At 40.9% G+C, this 23,276-nt stretch overlaps 1 protein-coding gene across 7 annotated transcripts in view; it reads right to left on the minus strand.

Annotated features, from left to right (window-relative positions):
• Nucleotides 1–23,276, minus strand: part of USP48 (ubiquitin specific peptidase 48) — a 94,605-nt gene that overhangs the window by 16,527 nt on the left and 54,802 nt on the right. For 5 of the 7 annotated variants that reach the window (XM_059135079.1, XM_059135081.1, XM_059135080.1 and 2 more), the window contains 10 exons: nt 23,019–23,216; nt 21,795–21,909; nt 20,370–20,500; nt 17,753–17,824; nt 10,011–10,135; nt 9,725–9,847; nt 9,380–9,441; nt 8,828–8,938; nt 7,207–7,337; nt 6,731–6,837 (listed from right to left, as the gene is read on the minus strand). In XM_059135079.1, the coding sequence (XP_058991062.1) occupies nt 6,731–6,837; nt 7,207–7,337; nt 8,828–8,938; nt 9,380–9,441; nt 9,725–9,847; nt 10,011–10,135; nt 17,753–17,824; nt 20,370–20,500; nt 21,795–21,909; nt 23,019–23,216 (1,175 nt within the window). The remainder of the gene's footprint in view (nt 1–6,730; nt 6,838–7,206; nt 7,338–8,827; nt 8,939–9,379; nt 9,442–9,724; nt 9,848–10,010; nt 10,136–17,752; nt 17,825–20,369; nt 20,501–21,794; nt 21,910–23,018; nt 23,217–23,276) is intronic. The other 2 variants (XM_059135078.1, XM_059135076.1) reach the window with 1 other exon arrangement.

Consider the following 23,276-nt stretch of genomic DNA (forward strand, 5'->3'; position numbering starts at 1 on the left):
AGATACCAATGTAGACATGGACTAATAGCCACAAAAGACTTAAATTTTTCGAGTAAACACAGAAATCCATGCCGGTTAGCTGCACTTTCTCAGCAAATGAGGAAATAAAGGCCTTAGTTCAACTTGTGAAGCAGAACCCAAGACCTTAAGAGCATAATCGGTAAATTACTCTCCTAAAACAACGTGTTTGGTAACGACCGTCAAATAAAATGTAGTTTGGTCTCTAATTCCCCAAATCCTGGAATCAAATTAATGACATGCCCAGAGATCTAGGTCAGGATCTACCTAAGAGCCACCCCTAATATAACAGAAACGCTCCAAATCCAATTCGCATTAAGTCTTAACACCCCTGCTCCAAAATACAGCCAAGTCTGTCTTCCTTCATCTACTCTTAAAGAGATCAGGGCAAGAGGCTCTAAACTGGCCTTCCTTATTCCTGTTCTGCCCTTGCTAACTCGAAACACAGCAGCCAGGGTCACCTCTTTAAAGCATAAATTCATTCACACTATGACCTTAACTGCAACTCCCCAATGGCTTACAGCTATACTCAGAATAAAAGCCCAAGTCCTTGGTATGATGTATAAAATCTGACAGGATTTGTCTCGTGCTCCGTTATCACCATCCTTCGTTGGAAGAAGACCTCACTTTAGACTAGTGCTGCCCCCTATGATGGCCAGCGGATACATGTGGCTGTTTAAATTGAAATAAATTAAAAATTCAGTTCCTTAATCACCTTAGCCACAGTCACACGTGGCGACTGGCTCCCCCAGCATCCAGTGAAGACACAGAACATCCCTATCGCTGCAGTAAGTTCTACCGGACAGGGCGGTTCTACACACGACTCACTCTACCGCTTAAGCACATGAGGTACCCTTCACAGGCTGGACCTCTGCAGTGGACACTCAGGTTAACAACTCCTCTAAGACCTGTTTCTTGACCATCTCCCATCTAACACTGGCACCTTCACCTTCACCAGTCTCCCACTTCACCTGGCTACATTTCCTTCAAAAACACTCATTCCTGTGTAATCACTTTATGAATTTATGGGTTTATTCTTATTTTTTTGATTGGATGTTCTAGATCATTTTTAAACAGAAATATAATATACAACACTATCAATTTCAGGTGTACAAAGCAGTGATGTGACATTTGTATGGATTGTGAAATGAACACGAAAATAATGCTCGCTCACGCTTGCCACCATATAAAGTTACAGAAATTATTTTTTGGTGATTAGAGAAGACTTTTTACTTTTTTTTTTTAAAGATTTTATTTATTTATCAGAGACAGAGAGGGGGAGACAGAGAGGCAGGCAGAGGCAGAGGGAGAAGCAGGCGCCCCGCTGAGCAAGGAGCCCGATGTGGGACTCGATCCCAGGACGCTGGGATCATGACCTGAGCCGAAGGCAGCTGCTTAACCAACTGAGCCACCCAGGCGTCCCGACTTTTTACTTTTTAAACAACTTTCAAATTTGCAATATAATTACTATTAACTATAGCCACCACCATACACACACATTACATACCCTATAGACCCGTGACTTATTTTACAGCTGGTAGTTTCTGTCCCTTGATCCCCTTCACCCTTTTCACTCATTCTCCTCCACCAACCTCCGGCAATGACAAATCTATTCTCTGTACCGAGGAGTTTTGTTTTGATTTTTAGATTCTATATACAAGTGAAATCATACGGTATTTCTGTCTGACTTTATGTCGTGTGCACCCTCAAGATCATTCCATGTGGTCACAAATGGCAAGACTTTGTTATTTTTTTAATGGCTGAATAGTATTCCATTGTGTACACAAATACAATTTCGCTTTCCATTCATCTATCAACGAACACTTAGGTTACCTCCATTTTGGCTATTGCAATAATGGTGCAGTGAACACAGGGGCACATGTATCTTGTAGACTCACTGCTTTTGTTTTCCATGGATAAATACTCAGAAGCATAACTGCTGGATCATATGGTAATTCAAGGAACCTCCATCCTGTTTTCCAAAGTGACTGCACCAAATTTACACTCCCACCAATAGTGCATAAGAGTTCCCTTTTTCTCCACGTGCTCACAAATGCTTCTTTCTTGTTTAGTAGCCATTCTGACTGGTGTGAAGTGATCACTCACTGTGGTTTAGAGCTGCATTCCCTGTTGATTAGTGATGCTAAGTTTCTTTTCACAAGGATGCTGGCCATCTGTATTCCTTCTTTGGAAAAATGTCTATTCAGATTTTCTGCCAATTTTTTGGATCCAATTTTGCGCTGTCAGAGTTCTTTATATATGATTTGCAAATACTTTCTCCCATGCAGTAGGCTGTTGATGGTTTCCTTCACTGTGCAGAAGGTTTCAGACTGATATGGTCCCATTTATTGATTTTTTATTTTGTTGATTTTGGAATCCATCAAAAAAAAGTATCACTATAAGGGATATCAGAGAGCTTGCTGCCTTTTTTCTTTCAGGAGTTTTATGGTTTATGGACCAACATTCAAGTCTTTAATCCATTTTGAGTTGATTTTTGTGTGAGATGGGAGACAGTGGTCCACTTTCGTACTTTTCCATGTGGCTGTCCACTTTACCCAGCACCATTTACTAAAGAGACTGTTCCTTCCCCACTATATATTCTAGCCTCGTCTGTGGTAAAATACTTGACCAAAAATGCTTGGGTTTATTCTACTGATCAAAGTGTCTTGTTTTTACACCCATACCATACTGTTTTGGTTAGTGTAGCTTTGTAACACAGTTTGAAATTACAAAGTGCTGCCTTTAGCTTTTTCCTTCTTTCTCGACTATTTTGGCTGTTAAAGAGCTATTGTGGTTCCATACTAATTTTAGGTTGTTTTTGTTCTATTTCTGCAAAAATGAAAAAAAAAAAAGCCATTGTGATTTTGACAGGGATGGCACTGAATCTGTAGACTGCTTTAGGTAATACTGACATTTTTACAGTATTTTTCCAATTCGTTAGCAAGGAAGACCTTGCCATTTATTTGTGTCTTCTTCAATTTTAACAGTCTCATAGTTTCCAATGTATAGATCTTTTATCTCCTTGATTAAATTTATTCCTGAGTTTTTTGGTTTTTTTTAAAAGACTTTCTTTAGGAGAAATAGAGAATGAACAGAGAGTGGGGAGAGCAGAGGGAGAAGGAGCTGGATGGATGGCTCAATCCCAAGACTCCGACCTGAGCCAAAGGAAGGCACTTAACCAAACGAACCATCGAGGCACCCTGTATTTTCTTCTTTTTGATGGAACGGTAAAGGATATTATTTCCTTAATTTCTGATAGGTCATGCTAGTTGTATAAAAATGCAACTAATTTTTTTGTTGTTGTTTCAGTAATATGTCCAAGGTTGGGTTTCACAACTCTGAGATCAAGAGTCACATGCTCTAGGACTGAGCTAAGCAGGCGCTCTGCAACTGATTTTTTTATATTTTAATTTTTGTGCTCTCCAACTTCATGAAATAAACAAATGGAGACTGAATTGTTAAACCCTTTTCTGCACCTATGGAGAGGATCATGATTTTATCCGTTTTATTAATGTACTACATCATGGTGACTGATTTGCAGATGAGCCATCCTTGCATCCCTGGAATAATTCCCACTTGATCACAGTGTATGTTCCTTAAGATTTTGACAGGAGAGCAAGCAAGTAGCCCACATGCGAGTGAGTGCATGAGCAGGGGGAGTGGGAGAGTGCTAGGCAGGAAGCCTGATGCTGGCCTGGATCCCAAGACAGACACTTAACTGACTGAGCCACCCAGGCGCTCCATGTTTAGGTATTCTTATGTTGGGTGCACATTCACAAATGTTTAAAGCTCTTGATGGAATGACTCCTTTATCATTATGTAATGCCCATCCTTGTCTTTTATTACAGTCTTTGTTTTAAAATCTCTTTTCTCTATATACATAGCTTTCTACTGGTTTCCATTTGCATGGAACAGGTTCCTCCATCCCTTTACTTATCATCTATGTATGTCCTTACACCTGACATGAGTCTCTTATAGGCAACATATGGATGGGAGATGGCTGCTGTTTTTTCTTTTAATTTATTCAGCTACTATTTTGATTGGAGAATTTAGCCCATTTACATTTTTAATAGGTACATATACTTATTGCCAATTTGATTGTTTTCTAGTTCCTTTCTGTTCCTTCTCTTGTTTTCCTCCCTTGTGGTCTGATGACTTTGCTTAGTTTGTTCTCATTTTTTGTGTATATATGATAGTTTTTTGCTTTTGGTTAACATTAAGGCTCACACTAACAACTTACATATAATACCCATATATTTTAAATTGACAGCAAGTTAAACTTAATCACATTCTACAATTGTCTTCTTGTAATCCTCCAATGATTTTTAATGTCATTTTCTACATTTTTTAATCCTTAAACTAATTCTTGCAGTTATACTCATTATTAGTAGGACTTTAATATCCAGACTATCTTTGTACGTGATTAATCCACTTTCTTTTTATATATTTACGTTTACCAGTGAGATTTTTACTGTCACGTTTTCTTATTACTAATTGGTACCCTTTCTATTCACCTTAAGAAGTCCCATTAATATTCCCCAGAGGGCTGGTTTAGTAGTGATGAACTTCTTTAACTTTTGCTTGTCTGCAAAATTATTGTTCCTTTAACTCTGAATGATATCCTTGCCAGGCAGAGTGCTCCTGGTTACAAGTGTTTTCCTTTTAGCCGTTTAGATATGTCGTTACCACTCCCTTCTGGCATGATTTCTGTGTTGGTAAGTCTTACAGAGGTTCCCTTATATAAAACAAGTTGTTTTTCCCTTACTACATTTAAGATTCTGACATTTTAATTATGATGTGTTGTGGTGTGGGACTTTTGGGGTTCATTATGTTTGGAACTCTCCAGGCTCTCTGGATCCAGGTGTCTGTTTCCTCCCCCAGATTACGGAAATTTTCAGCCATTATTTCTTCAAGGAAGTTTCCTGCCCATTTCTCTCTTCCCTCTTCTGGGACGAATGTTGTTGTGCCATAGGTCCCGTAAGCTGGTTTCATATTTTAAAATTCTTTTTCTTCCTTTGGGGTGCTTGGGTAGCTCAGTAGGTTGAACATCCAACTCTAAATCTTAGCTCACATCTTGATTTCAGGGTTATGAATTCAAGCCCCACACTGGGCTCCACACTGAGCATGCAGCCTACTTAAAAAAAAACAAAAACAAAAACTTTTTTTCATTTTACTGCTCTGGCTCAGTTCTACGGCTCTCTTCCAGACTGCTTATTTTCCTTCTGCTTGATCTGGTCTCCTGTTGAAACCCTCTAGTGTATTTTTCAGATCAGTTACTGCCTTCTTTAGCTCTGTGACTTCTGTTTGGTCCTTTTAAATATTTTCTCTCTCTTTGTTGAATGAAATTTTCCTCTGTGTTCATCCATATTCTCCCAAATTCTGTGAGCATTTTTATGACCATTACTTTGAACACCTTGTTAGGTAAATTACTTAGGTCTGTTTTGTTATGGTTTTGATTTGGGGGTTTTATCTTATTCTTTCATTTTGGAACCTATTCCTGTGTTTCCTCTTTTTGCCTGACCATTTGTTAGGTGAAACAGTTTCTCCAATTCTCAAACGGGTGGCCCAGTTTAAGCACTGAACCTCAGTTTAACTTCTGACATCTATGGTATCTGTCAAATGGTCTGTTTAGACGCATGGGCCCAGAAATGCAATCCCCTATGGCCACAAGAACCCAGTGCCCCAGGGAGCTGGGGATGTGGTAGTCTGCAACAAGTGCACAGCACACTAGCAGGTTAGAGTACAAAACAGCCCACCAGTGTGCGCATGAGCAAGGTGGAGAATTTTAAAATGGTGCGCCCCCGCCCCTGCGGCTCCAGTCCCTGAAGGGAGTCCCAACAAGCTTTAACCCCTTTGGCAGATGCTTTAAGATGAGCAAATGAATCTCCTTCACATATGATCGAGGCGTTTTGCAAACTGCTGCCTTTGCATGGGGTCCCAGAGTAAGTCAGCCAGCACAGGACCAGGTCTGAGAAGCACCATCTCCATTCTCTACAGCCGTGTGATTCTCCCGGATGGAAGTCCCCTTGGTTTCAAAGCCAGACATTTGGAGAACTGCTTGCTCTGGTGTAGGTCCCAAGAGTAGGTCCCAGGGGGACCTGATGTGTGCCACAAACCATTCTTTCCTCAGGAAGGAATCCACATCGTGAGATCCCTCCCCATGATGGAGGGCTGTGCTGGGGGTGGTGATTTTGGTGAGATAATATCTCTGCTTCTCCTACCCATCCTGATGCGACCTCTTTATCCTTTGTGGAGCAGCTGTTTAGCTAGTTCTCAAGTTCTTCCAGATGTAATTAATCCATATCTAGCTATAGATTTACTGTATCCGGGGAGGAGGTTATGTTCAGGATCTTCCTGCCATACTCAACCATCACACTTTCTGGGTTTGTTCTTGATCTTCCGTAATAGGTACAAATATTTTTGAGGGTAGGTCCCTGGTCTCTCTTCTGTACCACTGTATTCCCGCCACACCAAGCCCATACCTGGCACACAGCTGACATTCAATAATTATTTGTGTATCAAATCAATAACTGACTAAATCCACATATAATCCCGTAAGTATTCATCTTGAATTCTTATCCAGTATGAATTCTTATGCTCTAGCTCCAAGGAAATAAAAATGTAATCTTAGGCAGGCTCTAGTGAAAATCTATCAGCCAATCAAAAAGCCAACTTGATCATTACTAGTCACGGCCACGAGAGGGACTGGTACCTTTTTGTTATCCACAACTTTATGAACATAGATGGTGGCCTGAGTATATTCACGTAGGTCCCGCTGCTGTTGACACAATAAGCCCTCTCTGCATTCTGGACAGAGTTCTAAAAAACAAAAAGAACAGAAGTAGTTGGGGAATAACTGTAAAAGAACCAAAAAACTATAAACACACAGCAAAAAGTTACCAGTGAACATTCATTAAATAACCATTACTCTTAATTCCCATTAATTATTGTATATTAATAATACCAGTAAGGAAATTCACTTACTATCAACTACTAAACATACAAATAATGAGAGGGGTATAGAATAATTCCCACTGTGGGTGTATTTGTTTAGACCTGAATACAGGATCGTTAATTTAATTTTATTTTTGATTGTTAATTTTAAATAGGGAATACAGCAGTGACACACTCTCCTTCCCTCTCTTAAAATGTCAAGTGTTAACTATACGAACAAATATGAAAACTTACTTGGCTCAGAAATATACTGTGTTTCTGAAGGGTTTGCATCTCCTACTTCAGTTCTTGTGATTTTAATTACATGATCCACAACAAAGAGCTTTTGTATCATCTGCCACTCACTGGGCCATATGAGAGCTATACTGTGCAAAAAAACACAACATGCCTTAAGACACATGGAAATTAAGAGAATTAAAATAATCCATTAGTCTCCTAAACCCAAATCGTCAAATCACTAAGACCAGTATTTAATACAGAAAAGTTAAGAAAAAGATACATCATCCTCAACAAAGAACAGCAGTAAACCTCATACAAGGAGAGTGTTAGAGCAGTGAAACTCAAGATTCACATTATAGGGATCAACAGTTCTTGCAAGTCTAAATCTCAAAAACTGAAACCAAATGAAGGACAAATACCGTATGATGTCCGTTTGTAAAACCCATTTTCAAATAAGCAAAATATTACTTTGTAAATAGTACTTTCAGAGCAAGGTAACTCTCAACTTCAGGCCCAAGATGGATGTACGCAGAACAAAGGGAGGGAGGAAGGGAAGAAAGGGTAAGACTGAGGGGCCTTCAGTTTTATTTGAATTGTTTAATATTTAAGTTGCCTGGTACACACAGCTCTATTATTACAGTTATCCTCCTGATGTCTAGCATTTACAACACCACCTGCATAGAGGAAGGAAGGAAAAAAAGAGGGAAGAACATAGAAAGAAAAATTATTTTTTTTAAAGATTTTATTTATTTATTTGACAGACAGAGATCACAAGTAGGCAGAGAGGCAGGCAGAGAGAGAGGGGGGAAGCAGGCTCCCTGCTGAGCAGAGAGCCTGATGCGGGGCTCGATCCCAGGACCCTGAAATCATGACCTGAGCTGAAGATAGAGGCTTAACCCACTGAGCCACCCAGGTACCCCATAGAAAGAAAAATTAATAACTATAAGCTTCCCTAAATGATGTGAAAGTATTAACATGAATAGTAAACTCCCCACCTCTACTCTTAGTCCCAAAGGAATGATTATGTATGTGTTCCAATGTTCACAGTTTATAAGCAATATCAGAGGCATTCTATGTTCTCTTACATAGTTTTTAATTCTTTGAAAAGATAAAATGGCAATATCATGGGTAAATTTCAGACATGAGTCCTTTTGGAAGCACTTGAAGAGTGAGTGGGACAAAAATTTTGACTTTAAGACCCCAGAATTGCAAATGACCAGCCCAGTAGCTCTGCTCTGGTGCCACAGTGCCTTCCTCCTCATATGTTTGCAGAAGCCTGGTGGCTGCAGGAAAAACGAGGACCAGCAAGCCCCTGGTGATTACGGGATGCTGGAAGAGGCAGTACTGGAACTGGCAGCTTGGGAGAATAAGACTGGGGCCCTGGGAAGGACAAGGTAGACACAAAGAGCACGGCAGCTTCAGGCAGATTCTCGCCTGCTCTATGGAAGCAGTCTTGCCCCCCCCCCACACCCCTTTTTTAAAGGGGAGTGCTCACTCTAGTGGAGCTTTTGAAAGGACAAACCCCACATTTCAGCAAAGGCCTAGATCCTTCATATACACTGCTTGTGTCAGATAAAAATTACCTAAGCATTCATTATTAATCACTAGAAAAATTACATGAGGAGAAGAAACTCACAGTTTAGAATCTTCTTTGGTCATGGAAGCAAATGTAAACATGAGCCCCCCGTGGGGGCACAGAAGAGCGCTGTTTCCAACCGACGACACAGGACTACATCTTGTAGGTTTTCTACTCAAGTAAGACAAGGAGGATCAATATACATCACTACCACAACCACTCAAGAGGTTTAAGATAATTATTTTTACATCTGTAATGTATTTAATTGTCAACAAAATAAAATTTTAGTACATGCTAAAAAAGTAACCATCAAAGGTACTGTGATCAGAATCCATTAATTCTTTTTTTTTTTTTTTTTAAGATTTTATTTATTTATTTGACAGAGAGCTAGAGAGAGTACAAGTAGGCAGAGTGGCAGGCAGAAGGCGAGGAAGAAGCAAGCTCCTGGCTGAGCAGGGAGCCGATGTGGGGCTCGATCCCAAGAGCCTGGAATCACAGCCTGAGCTGAAGGGAGATGCTTAACTGACTGAGCCACCCAGGAGCCCCTACTAATTGTTAAAAATAGCAGAATCAACAACAAAAGAAAAGGAAATAGCAAATTTGGGGCCGTACCTAACAAACTTTCGCCATTCTTCTACGAAGAATTGTGACACAATGTATAGAACATCCGTTTCCTGGAACAAGAGAATCACATGCAAATGTCCATTAACTCACCTACATCTTTAGGGAAAATGTTTTCCCATATGCTGTCGTTCTCCTGTTTCAAGATTTATACATATAATGCAAATATAGCTCTCTGCCAAGAAATGCCAAGCTAGGGTAAACCCTCCAATTAGACAACTAAACAATGAGAATTAGAGGCGCTCTGGGTTGCTCCCAAACAGTTCATTAGGAATTTGCAAAGTGCCTTTAAAAGGTTAAAATGAATTCTATCCTACTTTATGGGGATCACTATACCTCTGGCCAGTTACTGAGACACGGTCTGTTCTTATCCTGGAACAAATTTGGAAGAGAAGTCTTTTGCTCATTTGCAATCATCTTATGTAAGGCTTCATTTTCTTCCCCTTCTCTTTCTAAAATCTGTAAGAGAATGAAACGAGAAGCAATCAACCACCCCCTGCTGACAGCACAGGACATGCCTCCTCCCTACTCCCCCCACAGAAGTACAATGTCAATTCCCGGGGAAAGTCAATCCAGGGAGGCGACATGTGATTTCCCCAGGAGGCAGCACCACATTCAGTACCTTGCACTGGGAACAGCATTCTCTGTAACTTGGAAACTCGGGAGCCTTTGGAAAATACTGCTGCAGTTTACTCCAAGCCTCTTTAGAAACAAGTCTTCTTTCATTTTCAGATATGCATAACTCCCCTAAGTTAAAAAAAGATTATATTGGGGGGAGTTAAAAAAAAATCAATATAGAGCCCCCCAAATCTCCTTCAACCTAAAAAAAATTTGTAGATCCTCCTTTTTTTCTTTCCTGTAATTTACTCTTTCCTTAGTTTCAAAACTCTTTAAATTTCATCCTTAATTCTGAAGAACTAGCCATTCCTGTATGTCCTTAATCGAAGTCTGTGATTGAAACACCAGGCAATTAAAAAACAAAAAACAAAACAAAACAAAACACACACAAATGTATAAGACTAGAGCCAAGCACTTCCCATCTCTATCTCTCTACCTGTCAGTAAAGGAAGCAGTGAAAAGGGCCTTCTGGGGATTGAGGTACCCTTTGCCAGCAGGGTGGTTCAACAGTACTGTGCCTCCACTCATATCCAAATGGCACACTCACCACTCGCCTACAGTTACCTCCACCCACTCCGGCTGGAGAAATAGGATTTTCAAGATTGGGTCCAATTTTTTTTTTTTTAAAGGTTTATTTATTTATTTATTTGACAGAGAAATCACAAGTAGGGAGAGAGGCAGGGAAGTAGTCTCCCTGCAGAGCAGAGAGCCCGATGCGGGACTTGATCCCAGGACCCTGAGATCATGACCTGAGCTGAAGGCAGAGGCTTAACCCACTGAGCTACCGAGGCGCCCAAGGTTGGGTCCAATCTTACCAGAGCCATTCTCTTACGTATCAACTCAAGTTGAATAAGAAAACCATCTCCAGTCAAAATCTAGTTGGCTTTCTTACTACTGCTGTCACCCCAGTTCCTGGGAATCTTTGAAAATAGCAGAGGACTGAGTGCTGGGGTGGTTCAGTCAGGTAAGCCTCCAACTTTTGGTTTTGGCTCCGGTCATGATCTTATGGGTCATGGGACTGAGTCCCATGCCAGGCTCCTCGCTCAGCAGGAAGTCTCCGGGGAGAGGCTCTCTTTCTCTCTCCACATTGCCTACCCCTGCACACTTGCTTTTCTTTGTGAAAGAAATAAATACATCTTAAAAAACAATACAAACCCAGAGGAGAACATGCTCAGCACCACCCCTTTCCCTCTTTTCCCATCACAGGAACGCCCAGGCAGCAGCAACTCCCAATCTTAAGGGCCCCATATCAGTTTACTGCTTGCTGGCCCATGTCAGGCTTTCAGGGGGCCTGTCTGCCTTTCTCCACCCCTCGGCCCTTTTCTGTTTCTACATCCTGCTGTTTCAGCTGTCTCTGGTCAATTAGTGAACTGCACTTACATTATTAGGTGTAGTCATTACACCCCCCCCCCAATCATTAGGTTTTCAAAGCCATACATTTGTTTCTACCCCATATCTAAGAAAAATAAAGCCAGTAACTTTTCAAAGTACTGTCTCATCATTTTTTGCTTTACAGGTTCTATAAAATAAACACAATCAGTGAAGTTGATATACCCAGTCACCAGCATGGATTGTTTATAACACAGCTGGGATATGACCTCAGGTCTGTCTCATCCAAACCCCCAAATTTCTAACACCTTAAAATGCATCGTCTTCCATTCTATCTCTCACTGAGCTTTGAATAACCCCAAGAAAAGATTGCTTTAGAGAACTTATTATCAGAGCAAATAGGTCACACTGTAAAAATTAATCTTCTTTCTGAGTAGGTTGTTGATTTAAATTTCCTGAGGTCATGAAGACCTATTCCAATATGTCTATCCTCAGACAAATGGGGAAGTTTTTTAAAAGGTTATCTGGAGGGGCGCCTGGGTAGCTCAGTGGGGCCTCTGCCTTTAGCTCAGGTCATGATCCCAGAGTCCTGGGATGGAGCCCCACATCCAGCTCTCTGCTCGGCGGAGAGCCTGCTTCCTCCTCTCTCTATGCCTGCTTCTCTGCCTTGTGATCTCTGTCAAATAAATAAATAAATCTTTAAAAAAATAAAATAAAAGGTTAACTGGATTACTGGATTCTAATTTAGTACATCTTTATGATGAAATATAATGCAGTCATAAAAAAGATGACAGTAGATTTCCACAATCTGATTTAAAAGAACTCCAAAGCAATTATAATTTTAAACTGGTTTCTTTCTTGCCTTCCCCCCAACAAGACTGAAGGCTGCGTTTGTGCTGAACCATGTACGTGATTCAGAAGAGGTATGTGAACAAAGGAAACAGTAATATAAACACACACACACTTTAAGGGGATTTCCTGTCACTGGGGACATGTTGCCCTAGTTATGATGGGAGGCATTTCAATGCTGGATGTGTATAAAGAACAACCTAAATTTATTTCTGAATTCAGGAGACTATTTTAATAAATCACTTCACTGCAGTTTGAGTGAATAAACAAAGTCCTCTCCCCTGTACTTCTTACCATGTTTCTAAAGTTAGTGTCCTATCATTTTTTTTTAAGGTTTTATTTATTTATTTGACAGAGACATAGTGAAATGGGAACACAAGCAGGGGGAGTGGGAGAGGGAGAAGCAAGCTTCCCACCAAGCAGGGAGCTCCATCCCAGGACCCTGGGATTACAACCCAACCCCAAGGAAGATGCTTAACAACTGAGCCACCAAGCACCCCATGTCCTATTATTTTAATAACTGCATGACTGCACATATCTGAATCCTGCTTATGACCTCACAATCACTAACTTTTACTTGTAGTATATGAATTTTTAGACTTGTATCCTGTGATAAGTATCACTTTCCTAAATTTGAAAAGAAAAAGCCAATCAATGAAATTCATCCTGGAGCAACATCTCTCAACACAAGATCAAATCAGCCATGAGAGATCAAATTCACCAAATATACTGGTTAACCTAATCCCCAAGTATTCTTCCAGTAAAAAACAGGAATCTAGTAAACAATGAGTTCAGACTGTGTATAAATATCCTCACCCACAAAATCTAGATCTAAACTGCCCAACTGCAAAGCAAATTTTGCAATAAGAAAGGTTTAGGGACGCCTGGGTGGCTTAGTCAGTTATGTGATCATCTTTTTTTTTTTTTTTTAAAGATTTTATTTATTTATTTGAAAAACCGAGATCATAAGTAGGTAGAGAGGCAGGCAGAGAGAGAGGTGAGGAAGCAGGTTCCCTGCCAAGCAGAGAGCCAGATGCGGGACTCGATCCCAGGACCCTGAGATCATGACCTGAGCTGAAGGCAGAAGCTTAACCCACTGAGCCACCCAGGTGCCCAAGTGTCCACCTTTTGATTTCAGTTCAGGTCATGATTTCACCACCCATGGGGGGTGGTGTTGGTTGGGGGGAAATTCTGGCTCAGCAGGGAGTCTGCTTCTCTCTGCTCGTCCCCCAGCTCATTACCATGCAGACACTGTCTCAAATAAATAAATTTTATTTAAAAAAAAAAAAAAAAAAGGTTGGGGCGCCTAGGTGGCTCAGTCATTAAGCATCTGTCTTTGGCTCAAGTCATGATCCTGGGGTCCTGGCATCAAGCCCTATACCAGGTTCCCTGCTCAATGGAAAGTCTGCTTCTCCCTCTTCCACTGTCCCTGCTTGTGTTCCCTCTCTGGCTGTCTCTCTCTCTCTCTCTCTCAAAGAAAGGAAGGAAGGAAGGAAGGAGAAGGGAAGAAAGGTTATCCACTTAAATAAATACAAAATGAACTGGGTAAAAAAGCTTGATGCATACATAGCATATACAATAAATACTGAACTCTATGGCAGCAGTAAATCTCCTAATGGAATATAATCCAGTGATTAACTCACATAAATCTCTGATGTATTAAATATACACAGGTCTTTATAGATATTCTGGGATTTCACAGTAAAAATATGCAAATTCACAATAAGGACATCCAGATAAAAAAAAAAATTCTGAAACTGGATTTTCAGTGCCTCCTAAATAACATTAAACCAGGGCGCCTGGGTGGCTCAGTGGGTTAAAGCCTCTGCCTTCGGCTCAGGTCATGATCTCAGGGTCCTGGGATCGAGCCCCGCATCAGGCTCTCTGCTCAGCAGCGAGCCTGCTTCCTCCTCTCTCTCTGCCTGCCTCTTTGCCTTCTTGTGATCTCTCTCTCTGTCAAATAAATAAATAAAATCTTTAAAAAACAAAACAAAACAAAACAAAAAACACAACATTAAACCAGAGTAAAGGGATTTTTATTTATTTATTTATTTGTTTGTTTGACAGACAAAGATCACAAATAGGCAGAGAGAGAGGAGGAAGCAGGTCCCCTGCTGAGCAGAGAGCCTGTTGCGGGGCTCCATCCCAAGACCCTGGGATCATGACTTGAGCTGAAGGCAGAGGCTTTAACCTACTGAGCTACCTAGGTGCTCCAAGGGACTTTTTTTTTTTTTTTTAATTCTAAGGATTTGAGAGAGAGTGTCTGTGTGTGTGGGCATATGCGCATGTGGGGGGAGGGGCCGAGTAAGCCCTCTCTGGGGAGAGTCCTAAGGAGATTCCCTACTGCATGCACAACCCTGAGATCATGACCTGATCCAAAACCAAGAGTTGGACACTTGCTTAACTGACTGAGCCTCCTAGGCGCCTCCAGAGTAAAGGGATTTTTAAAAAAATTTATAAAATAATGATGATGGATAAAGAAAACACTGCGGGAGCCGTGCCAACAAAAAGTTTTGAAGCTTAAGAGGAAATCGATGGGACACAAGAAAAATGAATTTTAAATTGGCAAAAGTCAGGAAGTAACCAGATTCACTACATTGCAGAAGTGCCCCCAATGACCCAGGAATTGGGAGCACACAGAAGCACAGATGGTATTAAAAAGCAGGTAAATGGACCGCAAGTCTGTACTTAGGAGGCAGTAAATTCTCAGTCCCTTCCTCATGCTCTAAGCCACTCTATCCACAGAATACCACAGGCTTCTCTGAAACACTCAGCCTCAGGCCCCTGCACTGGGGAACAAAGTGCGCAGATGAATGTGGGCACGAACTGAGATGGAGTTAAGTGTTTCCACACAGAAGGCAGAGGCTCCCAAACCCTCTTGTCTCTCACGACCCCAGAGCTCTGACAGTCCAGTCAGCACTCTGCAAGCAGGAAGATGGAAGATACTTATGGAAAATCTGAGTAGCCTAAGAACAGATCCCAAACAGTGGGAATTCCCCAGAGCAAGAGGCCAGCCAGAGGCCTCCCAACAGCAAAGCTTATCATCACCAGCCTCAGCCACACGCACAGCACCCAGAGAGCATCTCACAAAACAGAGGAGGTCGGGCCCACACGGAGGCGGGTTGAGGTGAGAGGTCACAACGCTGGAGACAAAAGTCATACAAGCTGCCAGAAATGAAAGAAAAAAAGGTAACCTACAAAGAATGGCTTTGGACAAATGGTACACTGTAAGATGCAATTCCTTCCGGGTTTTGACAGAAAATAATTTCCAACAATTATATACCTAGCCTTTGCAAAACTACCTCTCAAGGGTGAGGACCTCCAGCAGATAATTCTCGCCTCTTTGTGACTCAGTTTACTTACTCGTGAGTATCACGGATGTGACAGTAATACTAATACTGACCACTCACGGTTGCTGTAGAGGCTAAATGAGTTAGTATCTATACCCTTACGAAACTAACAGACAAAAAAACAAAATAAAACAACAACAACAACAAAAAACTAACGGACAAACGGTCAACATTCAGTTCCTGTGCACTACCCTCTTACTACCAGTAGTGTTCTACTACCACCACGAATGAGCTTTAATATAAACCGAATAGGTGAAGTGGGTTTCTAAGTAAGGTCCAATATCCTGCACCTGAAAACCTGGGTCCCACAGACACACAGTACACTAAAAAGTGAGGTCCACAAAAACAATCGCTGAGAACTATCCTTTTAAACTACTAGAGAGGGCGCCTGGGTGGCTCAGTGGGTTAAGCCGCTGCCTTCAGCTCAGGTCATGATCTCAGGGTCCTGGGATCGAGTTCCGCACCGGGCTCTCTGCTCAGCGGGGAGCCTGCTTCCTCCTCTCTCTCTGCCTGCCTCTCTGCCTACTTGTGATCTCTCTCTGCCAAATAAATAATAAATAAAATCTTTAAAAAAAAAAAAAAACTACTAGAGTATGTAGGGGTGCCTGGCTGGGTCAGCGGGTGGAGCACGCGAGTCTTGATCTCACAGTCGTGGGTTCAAGCCCTTGCTGAAAGTACAACTTACGTAAAAAAATAATAAAATCAAATTCAAGATAAAATATAGCCACGAGTTGAGATCAGGCTGAAGACCTAAAAACCACCTCTTGTGCTCAAATTTTCAGCTGAGGAGTGTAGCACAAGTCCTGAAATCACATTCAGCTCTGCCATGCTTTTTGTCACAACTGTGACGCTGAAATGACAAGATGAGACAAGAGGTGGGAAGACTGAGCAAAAGTCAGTGAAACGAGGGGTAAGATGACAGTCTGAGTTCTGACACTGTTTCAAACAGCAGGGAGGCACCGAGCAGGAAAGTCAACATTGTGTCGCAGAGGCCTCAACTCTCAGAAGGGAGGAACGTACCCCACTGTCTGCATCCTTGCTGTGATGCTTAAGGGAAAAGAAAAACTGGTATGAAAGCGTCACGAGAACAACTGATGTACTCTTGGCTATTCACTTCACCTTCTTCTACCTACTCAACCTGCCAACCACACACAAGGTCGTGTCCTCTTTGCATCTGTGTTCCTCCTGTGCGTTCCTCCAGTGTAAGCAGGGCCAACTGGGAGGCAAGGTGATGGGACAGGAAGGAAAAATGGGCTTGTGGCCCTCCCCACGAGATGCAAATCCACACCCCAAGATGACTTCCCCTCCCAGCTGTATGGCCAATGAACAAGTAAGCACAGTCCTTCAACGACTCAGTGAAGTACATACAGTGCAACAATGTCCAAATGGCCAGGACACAAGTATCATTTGAGTGACGACTATAATCACTAATGTCCTCAAGGACTCCGGATATAAAAGGACTCGTGTGCATGCGGGTAGGCGCTGAGATACCATGCATTGGTACATAATGAACTGGTAAGAGCTGGATACAGTCAGGGATGGGGTGGGAGGTGCGGACACTTGTGCATAAATGGCTTTGAGAAGCAAATGCCTGTTTAACTTTCACAGAGCTAACAGAATGGAAAACCGTGTCTCATATACAATCAGTCCCTTGCAAAAAGTTACTTACTAGAAATGAGCACTCCTTAAGAAAAATAATACGCAACCAAATACACAGGATAAATAAAAACCTGGAAATTATTATTAGGAGTACACAGCACACGGCAGCTGGTCATTAAATGAAAATGAAATGAAACCAGAAATAGCCCTGATAATATTAAAATGTATAAACACTTGTGAAAATGTTCAAGTAGAGCAAAGACTCACAGTCATGGGACATAACTGAAATTCTTCCTTTTAACTCAGATAGTCCTTCAATGTGGCAAGTGGCAAAAAAGTTTCTTCTCTAAATATGGGAAAATCCTATTTTGCTTTTTTTTTTTTTTTTTTTAATTTCTTGCAAGGAAAGAGCAGAAGATATAAGGGGGTACTAGCGGGAAAACAGGAAGCAAGAAGCTAACCATTAAACAGGGTAAGACCAAGTGCAGGCTAGAAAGCCAGCGCTCCACCCTGACTGCCATGTCTGGGCCTAACCCTTAAGAAATGCGGCAAAACTCTGAACACATTTATGATATGCTAATATCAGACAAGCAAGGGAAGACGCATGCTTCTGGCTTACCATGTGGACAAAGAATGTCTTCATTAAAATTTAATTCCTCCTCCTCTTCTTTTCTTTCTTCTTTTGATTCATCTAATCAAAAGAAATACAGATAATAACCACTCTGGCTGTTATATTTGAAGTTCAAAGTAGCAGACAGATATGACTGGGCACAATTTTGAACAAAGAAAACTTAAAACATTCTGAAAATTAGACCCAAGTGATTCCTACCTGCTACTGTTAGGAAGTGTTATATTTCTTTCCCTTAAAAGGAAAGAAAAATATCTGAATGGCAGTTTTCCTTTTTTCAAGATTTATATTATGCAAGAAAATGTTCCTTTTTTCAAATTGAAAAATACTTTACATATCCTTCCATTAATTCGAGTCAAGCTATTCAGAATACAGGATCATAAACCAAGTTAATCACCTACATGTCATGTCATTTTCACCCACCTATTCTTTCAGGGGTTGAACAGAAAGCTTCAGAAGACTAATGAGAAATAAGGACTTAACCTTTAACATGAAAAATATATATTAACAACTGAGCTTTTCCCGTTACCATTTCTCTTCCAATATTCATTTTTCCTATCTGTCTACACTGTGTCACCGTGAATTTGTAGTTGTGTATACCAGTTACACGGTCACATAAAAAGTCTTAAGTCTAAGGAGATTAGAATAGTTATCCATGGGTTTTAGTTTAAGTACATAAGACATTTAAAGAATATTTACTAACCATTAAAAAGCTCAGTAAAAAAACAGGCATAGGAAGGACACTCTATCACAAACACAACAAGAACTTCTTAAATAAAGGACCATGGTTGATCTCGATGGTAATTTTGAAAGGCAAACCCCTGACACTGCTAAGTCATTTTTCATGTATCAGACTAGTATTAGCTCATGTGAAAGGTTTATTGTTCATGTTGATAAAAGCATGTAAAAACAAGCCCATATATACTTTCTGGAGAAAATTTACCAATACGTATCAGTACATGGCTATTATAAATGGTTATAATTCTCTGATCCAACCATTTCTGGGAATTTATGCAAAGATGTAGGTACAAGCATATGTAAGGATGCTCACTTTATCTGTTCTTATATATTAATTGTACAAAACTGAAAAAAAAATCAGTTAAATAAATAGAATACATCCATACAATAATGTATGGATTCCTTCAGCCACTAAATAAGAAGAGCCATATATTCTAATAGAGGAAAATGCACGACTGCACCTACAGGACTGCCATTACTAAAAGACAAAAGAAAACCCCATTTATAGTGATTAAATTTGTAGAAAGGCTTCCAGATTTTACTTTGTACCTTCTGCTCTGCTTCAAGCTCTTAAAATCTCTGAATGGAGGAAGGGGGAGAAGAGAAGCATATTACTCTCAAACCAACATGAAAACTATTTTTAAGCTAGGCCAACATCAAGATACTGCCTATTATGGCACCTGACTTTACTTAAAAGGAACAATCACTCGGGTGCCTGGCTGGCTCGGTTGCTGGAGTGTGTGACTTGATCTCTGGGTTTTGATTTTGAGCCCTGTTAGGTGCTGAGATTACTTAAAAGCTTTAAAAAAAAAAAAAAAAAGACCACGAACACATAAAGAAGTTTAAAAGAGCACCAAGTAAATATTTAACACAGTGTCACATGATGCTACTAAAAAGAGGGTTTTCAAAAAAGGTCGAATCCAAAAACATTAAAAGTCACAGCCTGAAACAAATAGCGGCTTTGAGGATTTTATTTTTTATAAAGTAAGAGTTGCTGAATTACTGTGTTGTACACCTGACAATAATAAAACACTGTGTGTTAACTTCCTTCAAAAAAATAATCCTAGTCCATTTATTAAAATAAAATATACAAAAAATTAAAAGGTAGTGATATGGGAAGAGCCAGAATATTCAGAAATTCAGAATATTTCAGTAAAAAGGCTACGAATATTAAAAGATAATTTAAAAAAATCTGTGTATGTGATCCTAATAATTGGATAAGAGAACAAGGTGAGACAACTGCTTAAGGGTCACTAACTGTGCCTGAACACACTGATCAAACCAGTAGCTTCCAATTTAAACCTACGAATAATTTTTAGAGCCTTAATTCCCCTTGTATCTTACAAAACACTGATTATAAAATTCAATTTAGTGGTTGACCTATATTAACATAATTTCCTACTTGAAAGCATAGCTTCAGAAAACTCAGTAGAATTTATTAAGAAAATACTATTCATAAGCTGCCTTCTCTCCTGGATGAAAAAATGCAGAAGTACAGGGTCACTTTATTTGCCAAAGGCAGCCTGTAAGTGGGGCAGATAATCTATAACCAAACATACTGAGCTGACAATATCCTATGCGACTGGCAGCAGACTCACCTTTCTTAAAAATTTTAGTCTGGAGTAGAATTAAAAAGAATTTTGCCTGTGATTAACTAGAGCGACCAAGAGGAAAAAGGATGCCAGGGCACACAGAACTCCTCGCGTGAGCTGCTGTGCCCTTGCTCAACTTCAGTATAACTTAAACAATCTTTTTATTTGTTCTGAGACACTTGAGTGCTTCTGGTTTAATAAAAATGGCTTCTGAAATTGCACAGGTGGGAATTCTGCGGTGCCGCCCACACGACCACCGACACAGACTTTCACGTTACCTTTGTTCAAGGTGTTGCCGTTCATTTTCCCATTGCTTTGGTCTACATCACCATCTTGTTCATCTAGTTGTTCAAGAGCGAGCTGACGCCAACTGCGCAGGGAGGATTTCCCTACCCAAAATCCATCACTGCTGCGGAAGAGAGACCATGTGAAATCATGCAAGTAACATTTCCTAATGCCCTCCCCCCTTTACATGTAAAGGTCATGAACGAAAATGAATTACAAACATTCGAAATTTGCTACCATCCACCTCTTTTTAAAGATTTTATTTATTTATTTGTCAGAGAGAGAAGAGAGCTAGCGCAAGTAGGCAGAGGCAGAGAGGGAAGCAGGCTCCCTGCTGAGCAAGGAGCCTGATGCGGGACTCGATCCCAGGACTCTGGGATCATGACCTGGAGCCAAAGGCAGCGGCTTAACTGACTGAGCCACCCAGGCATCCCCATCCACACAATTTTTAAACCAGTCCCATGTTTTGGCCATTTTCACTCTTCACTACTGAAATGCAGGTATCTCAGATTCTGTTTCTATCCCAAGTCTTACCTGCTTCCTCAATTACATTCGCACCAAACACAACCCAATGAGCTACTTTCTTTCCCTTGACTACTACCCCAAAATACATACAGCCGGGCCTTCAAGCATACATACAGGTCCTCACATACACACATCCATGGAGTCATGAGGCTATCTGGAGAATGACCAAAAATTGCAAACTAGGTTACTCTTTATTTGGAAAATATAGAACATAAGTTAAACCTAGCCATAATAAGCGCCATTAATAAATGCCACCTGAGTTTATTGGTTCCTGGGTCCAGAGGTCTGCTAGGGAGTGGCGCTGGGTTTTTCTGCCAAGGATGCTCCTCTGGGTACCATTTAACACACTCCGGCCTCTCTAGAGGGACACCTCCACACCTGAACATGCACTAACACACTGCCTTGGTCTGGTTGGACCTCAGATCCGTACCTCTGCTTCTACCTTTCTGATGAATGGAATACAGTCACAAAGGCTGGGTGACTCACCTTTGTTCATCGCAGCCACAGTGGCGATCACTGCACAGTCTAACCTCCCTGTCATCCACATCATTACTCCTCTTTCTTCAAAAACCCTAACTACTGGGGCGCCTGGGTGGCTCAGTGGGTTAAGCCACTGCCTTCGGCTCAGGTCATGATCTCAGAGTCCTGGGATCGAGTCCCGCATCGGGCTCTCTGCTCAGCAGAGAGCCTGCTTCCCTCTCTCTCCCTGCCTGCCTCTCTGCCTACTTGTGATTTCTCTCTGTCAAATAAATAAATAAAATCTTAAAAAAAAAAACAAAAAACCAAAAAACAAAAAATCCTAACTACTATTGTCTATAAGTCACAAGCCATTTGGTTGTTCCCTCTTACAACTATTTCGGTTTACTGTCAACAGTATACGCTGTGCAACATACCCCTTGACCGTTGCCTTCAGCAGATTATTCACGGTTTTATAATCTTCATTCAGTTGGCTCTTCAGACGCAATACACGACAGCGTTCTACCACACACTCCTTACACAGGGCTTTCACTAGAGGTGGGAGAGAAGGACAGCAAATGAAGTCTGTTTGCGCACAGGTAAAGTGTCAGGACTTCACAGGACACAGAATTCTAAAGCAAAGTCACAAGTTTTGACAATAGGGAAAGCTGATCTATGGCCTGAATTATTTAGGTGGTACAGATTTCAAGACAGCAAAACTCGTATCGGCATAAACAAAGAACATGAGAGCTGAAACGTTGTAATATGCTAAAATAGCCTATGCCATCAAGTATAATATTCTACAAGGTTTAGACACATATTTTATGAGACTAGAGTTAAATAATTGAGGCTCTAAGTTGGGGGGAGACAACATTTCTGGGACCTATGTAACGTTAATTGAGAGCTTCATGTGAGTATGAAATATTGGGACACTTCAAAGCACAGAACACTAAAGGGGAAAAAAACCCACCAAAGACCAGTTTAAAACTCACAGTTGTAGGAATTCTATGAGATGTGATTCTCTGAAAGAGCTTATCACTGCTCAGTTCACTGATCATGAATCAAAAACAGATTTAGAAAGCAAAACTCCAGATGTGTACAAGAGAAGGCCTGGGCCACGCAGTTAAATACCAGTTTTTATGCAGTAAGTTGTACACATTCAGAGAACAGCACTTAATTTAGGAAAAGGAGGGAGCGTGATCACGCAATTTCGTTTTCGTAGACTCACCTATAGGGTGAAGGTGGGGCTTATGTTGCTGATAAAAATAAAATGTTTTGAGGAGAGACAACCAGAACCAAACAGACTACGGATACTATGTCGTTACATACAGCTCTATAGTCAAAGCAGAATCAAGCAGCTTCCATTCGCATGCTAAATAACCATCTAAGTAGATGTGCAATCAACCAGACCAAAGTTCAAGTACCTGAAGAGTACTGAACAAAGTAACAAAATACTACCAGATGGTTTTCTCAGAAGAAGGAAATTCTGTCAATGAAAAGTGAGGTATACTGCTACATAACTTCTATCCTTAGCCAATCCTTTCTGCAAAGTATACAGAACATTCGGACCGGCTGGCACAGTCTGAGTCAGATGATCACAGACACGATAGGGTGAGGACTTCATGAATTACTTCGTAAGCAGAGAAGACACCCTGAATTACCAGTGAGTCTTGGTCCTCCCCCGTATCGACTATAGAAAATGTCAGCTGCGTATTCCGATATTCTCTTCATAAATGAGATCTTGTCAGGGTGAAGCTTGTCGTGGGAACACAGGCAAGCGTGATTATCGATAGGTTTGGTGGGTGTTGATTCATCCAACCACTTCTGCAGCCACTCGAGAGAGACAAATTCATAGGGCTCTGAGGAAGAAAGGAAAGAGTCTATGTATTTTTACCATTTTTTGACTAAGTGATGCATTC

The sequence above is a fragment of the Mustela lutreola genome, chromosome 10 (genome assembly GCF_030435805.1).
Source record: "Mustela lutreola isolate mMusLut2 chromosome 10, mMusLut2.pri, whole genome shotgun sequence".
NCBI lineage: Eukaryota > Metazoa > Chordata > Mammalia > Carnivora > Mustelidae > Mustela > Mustela lutreola.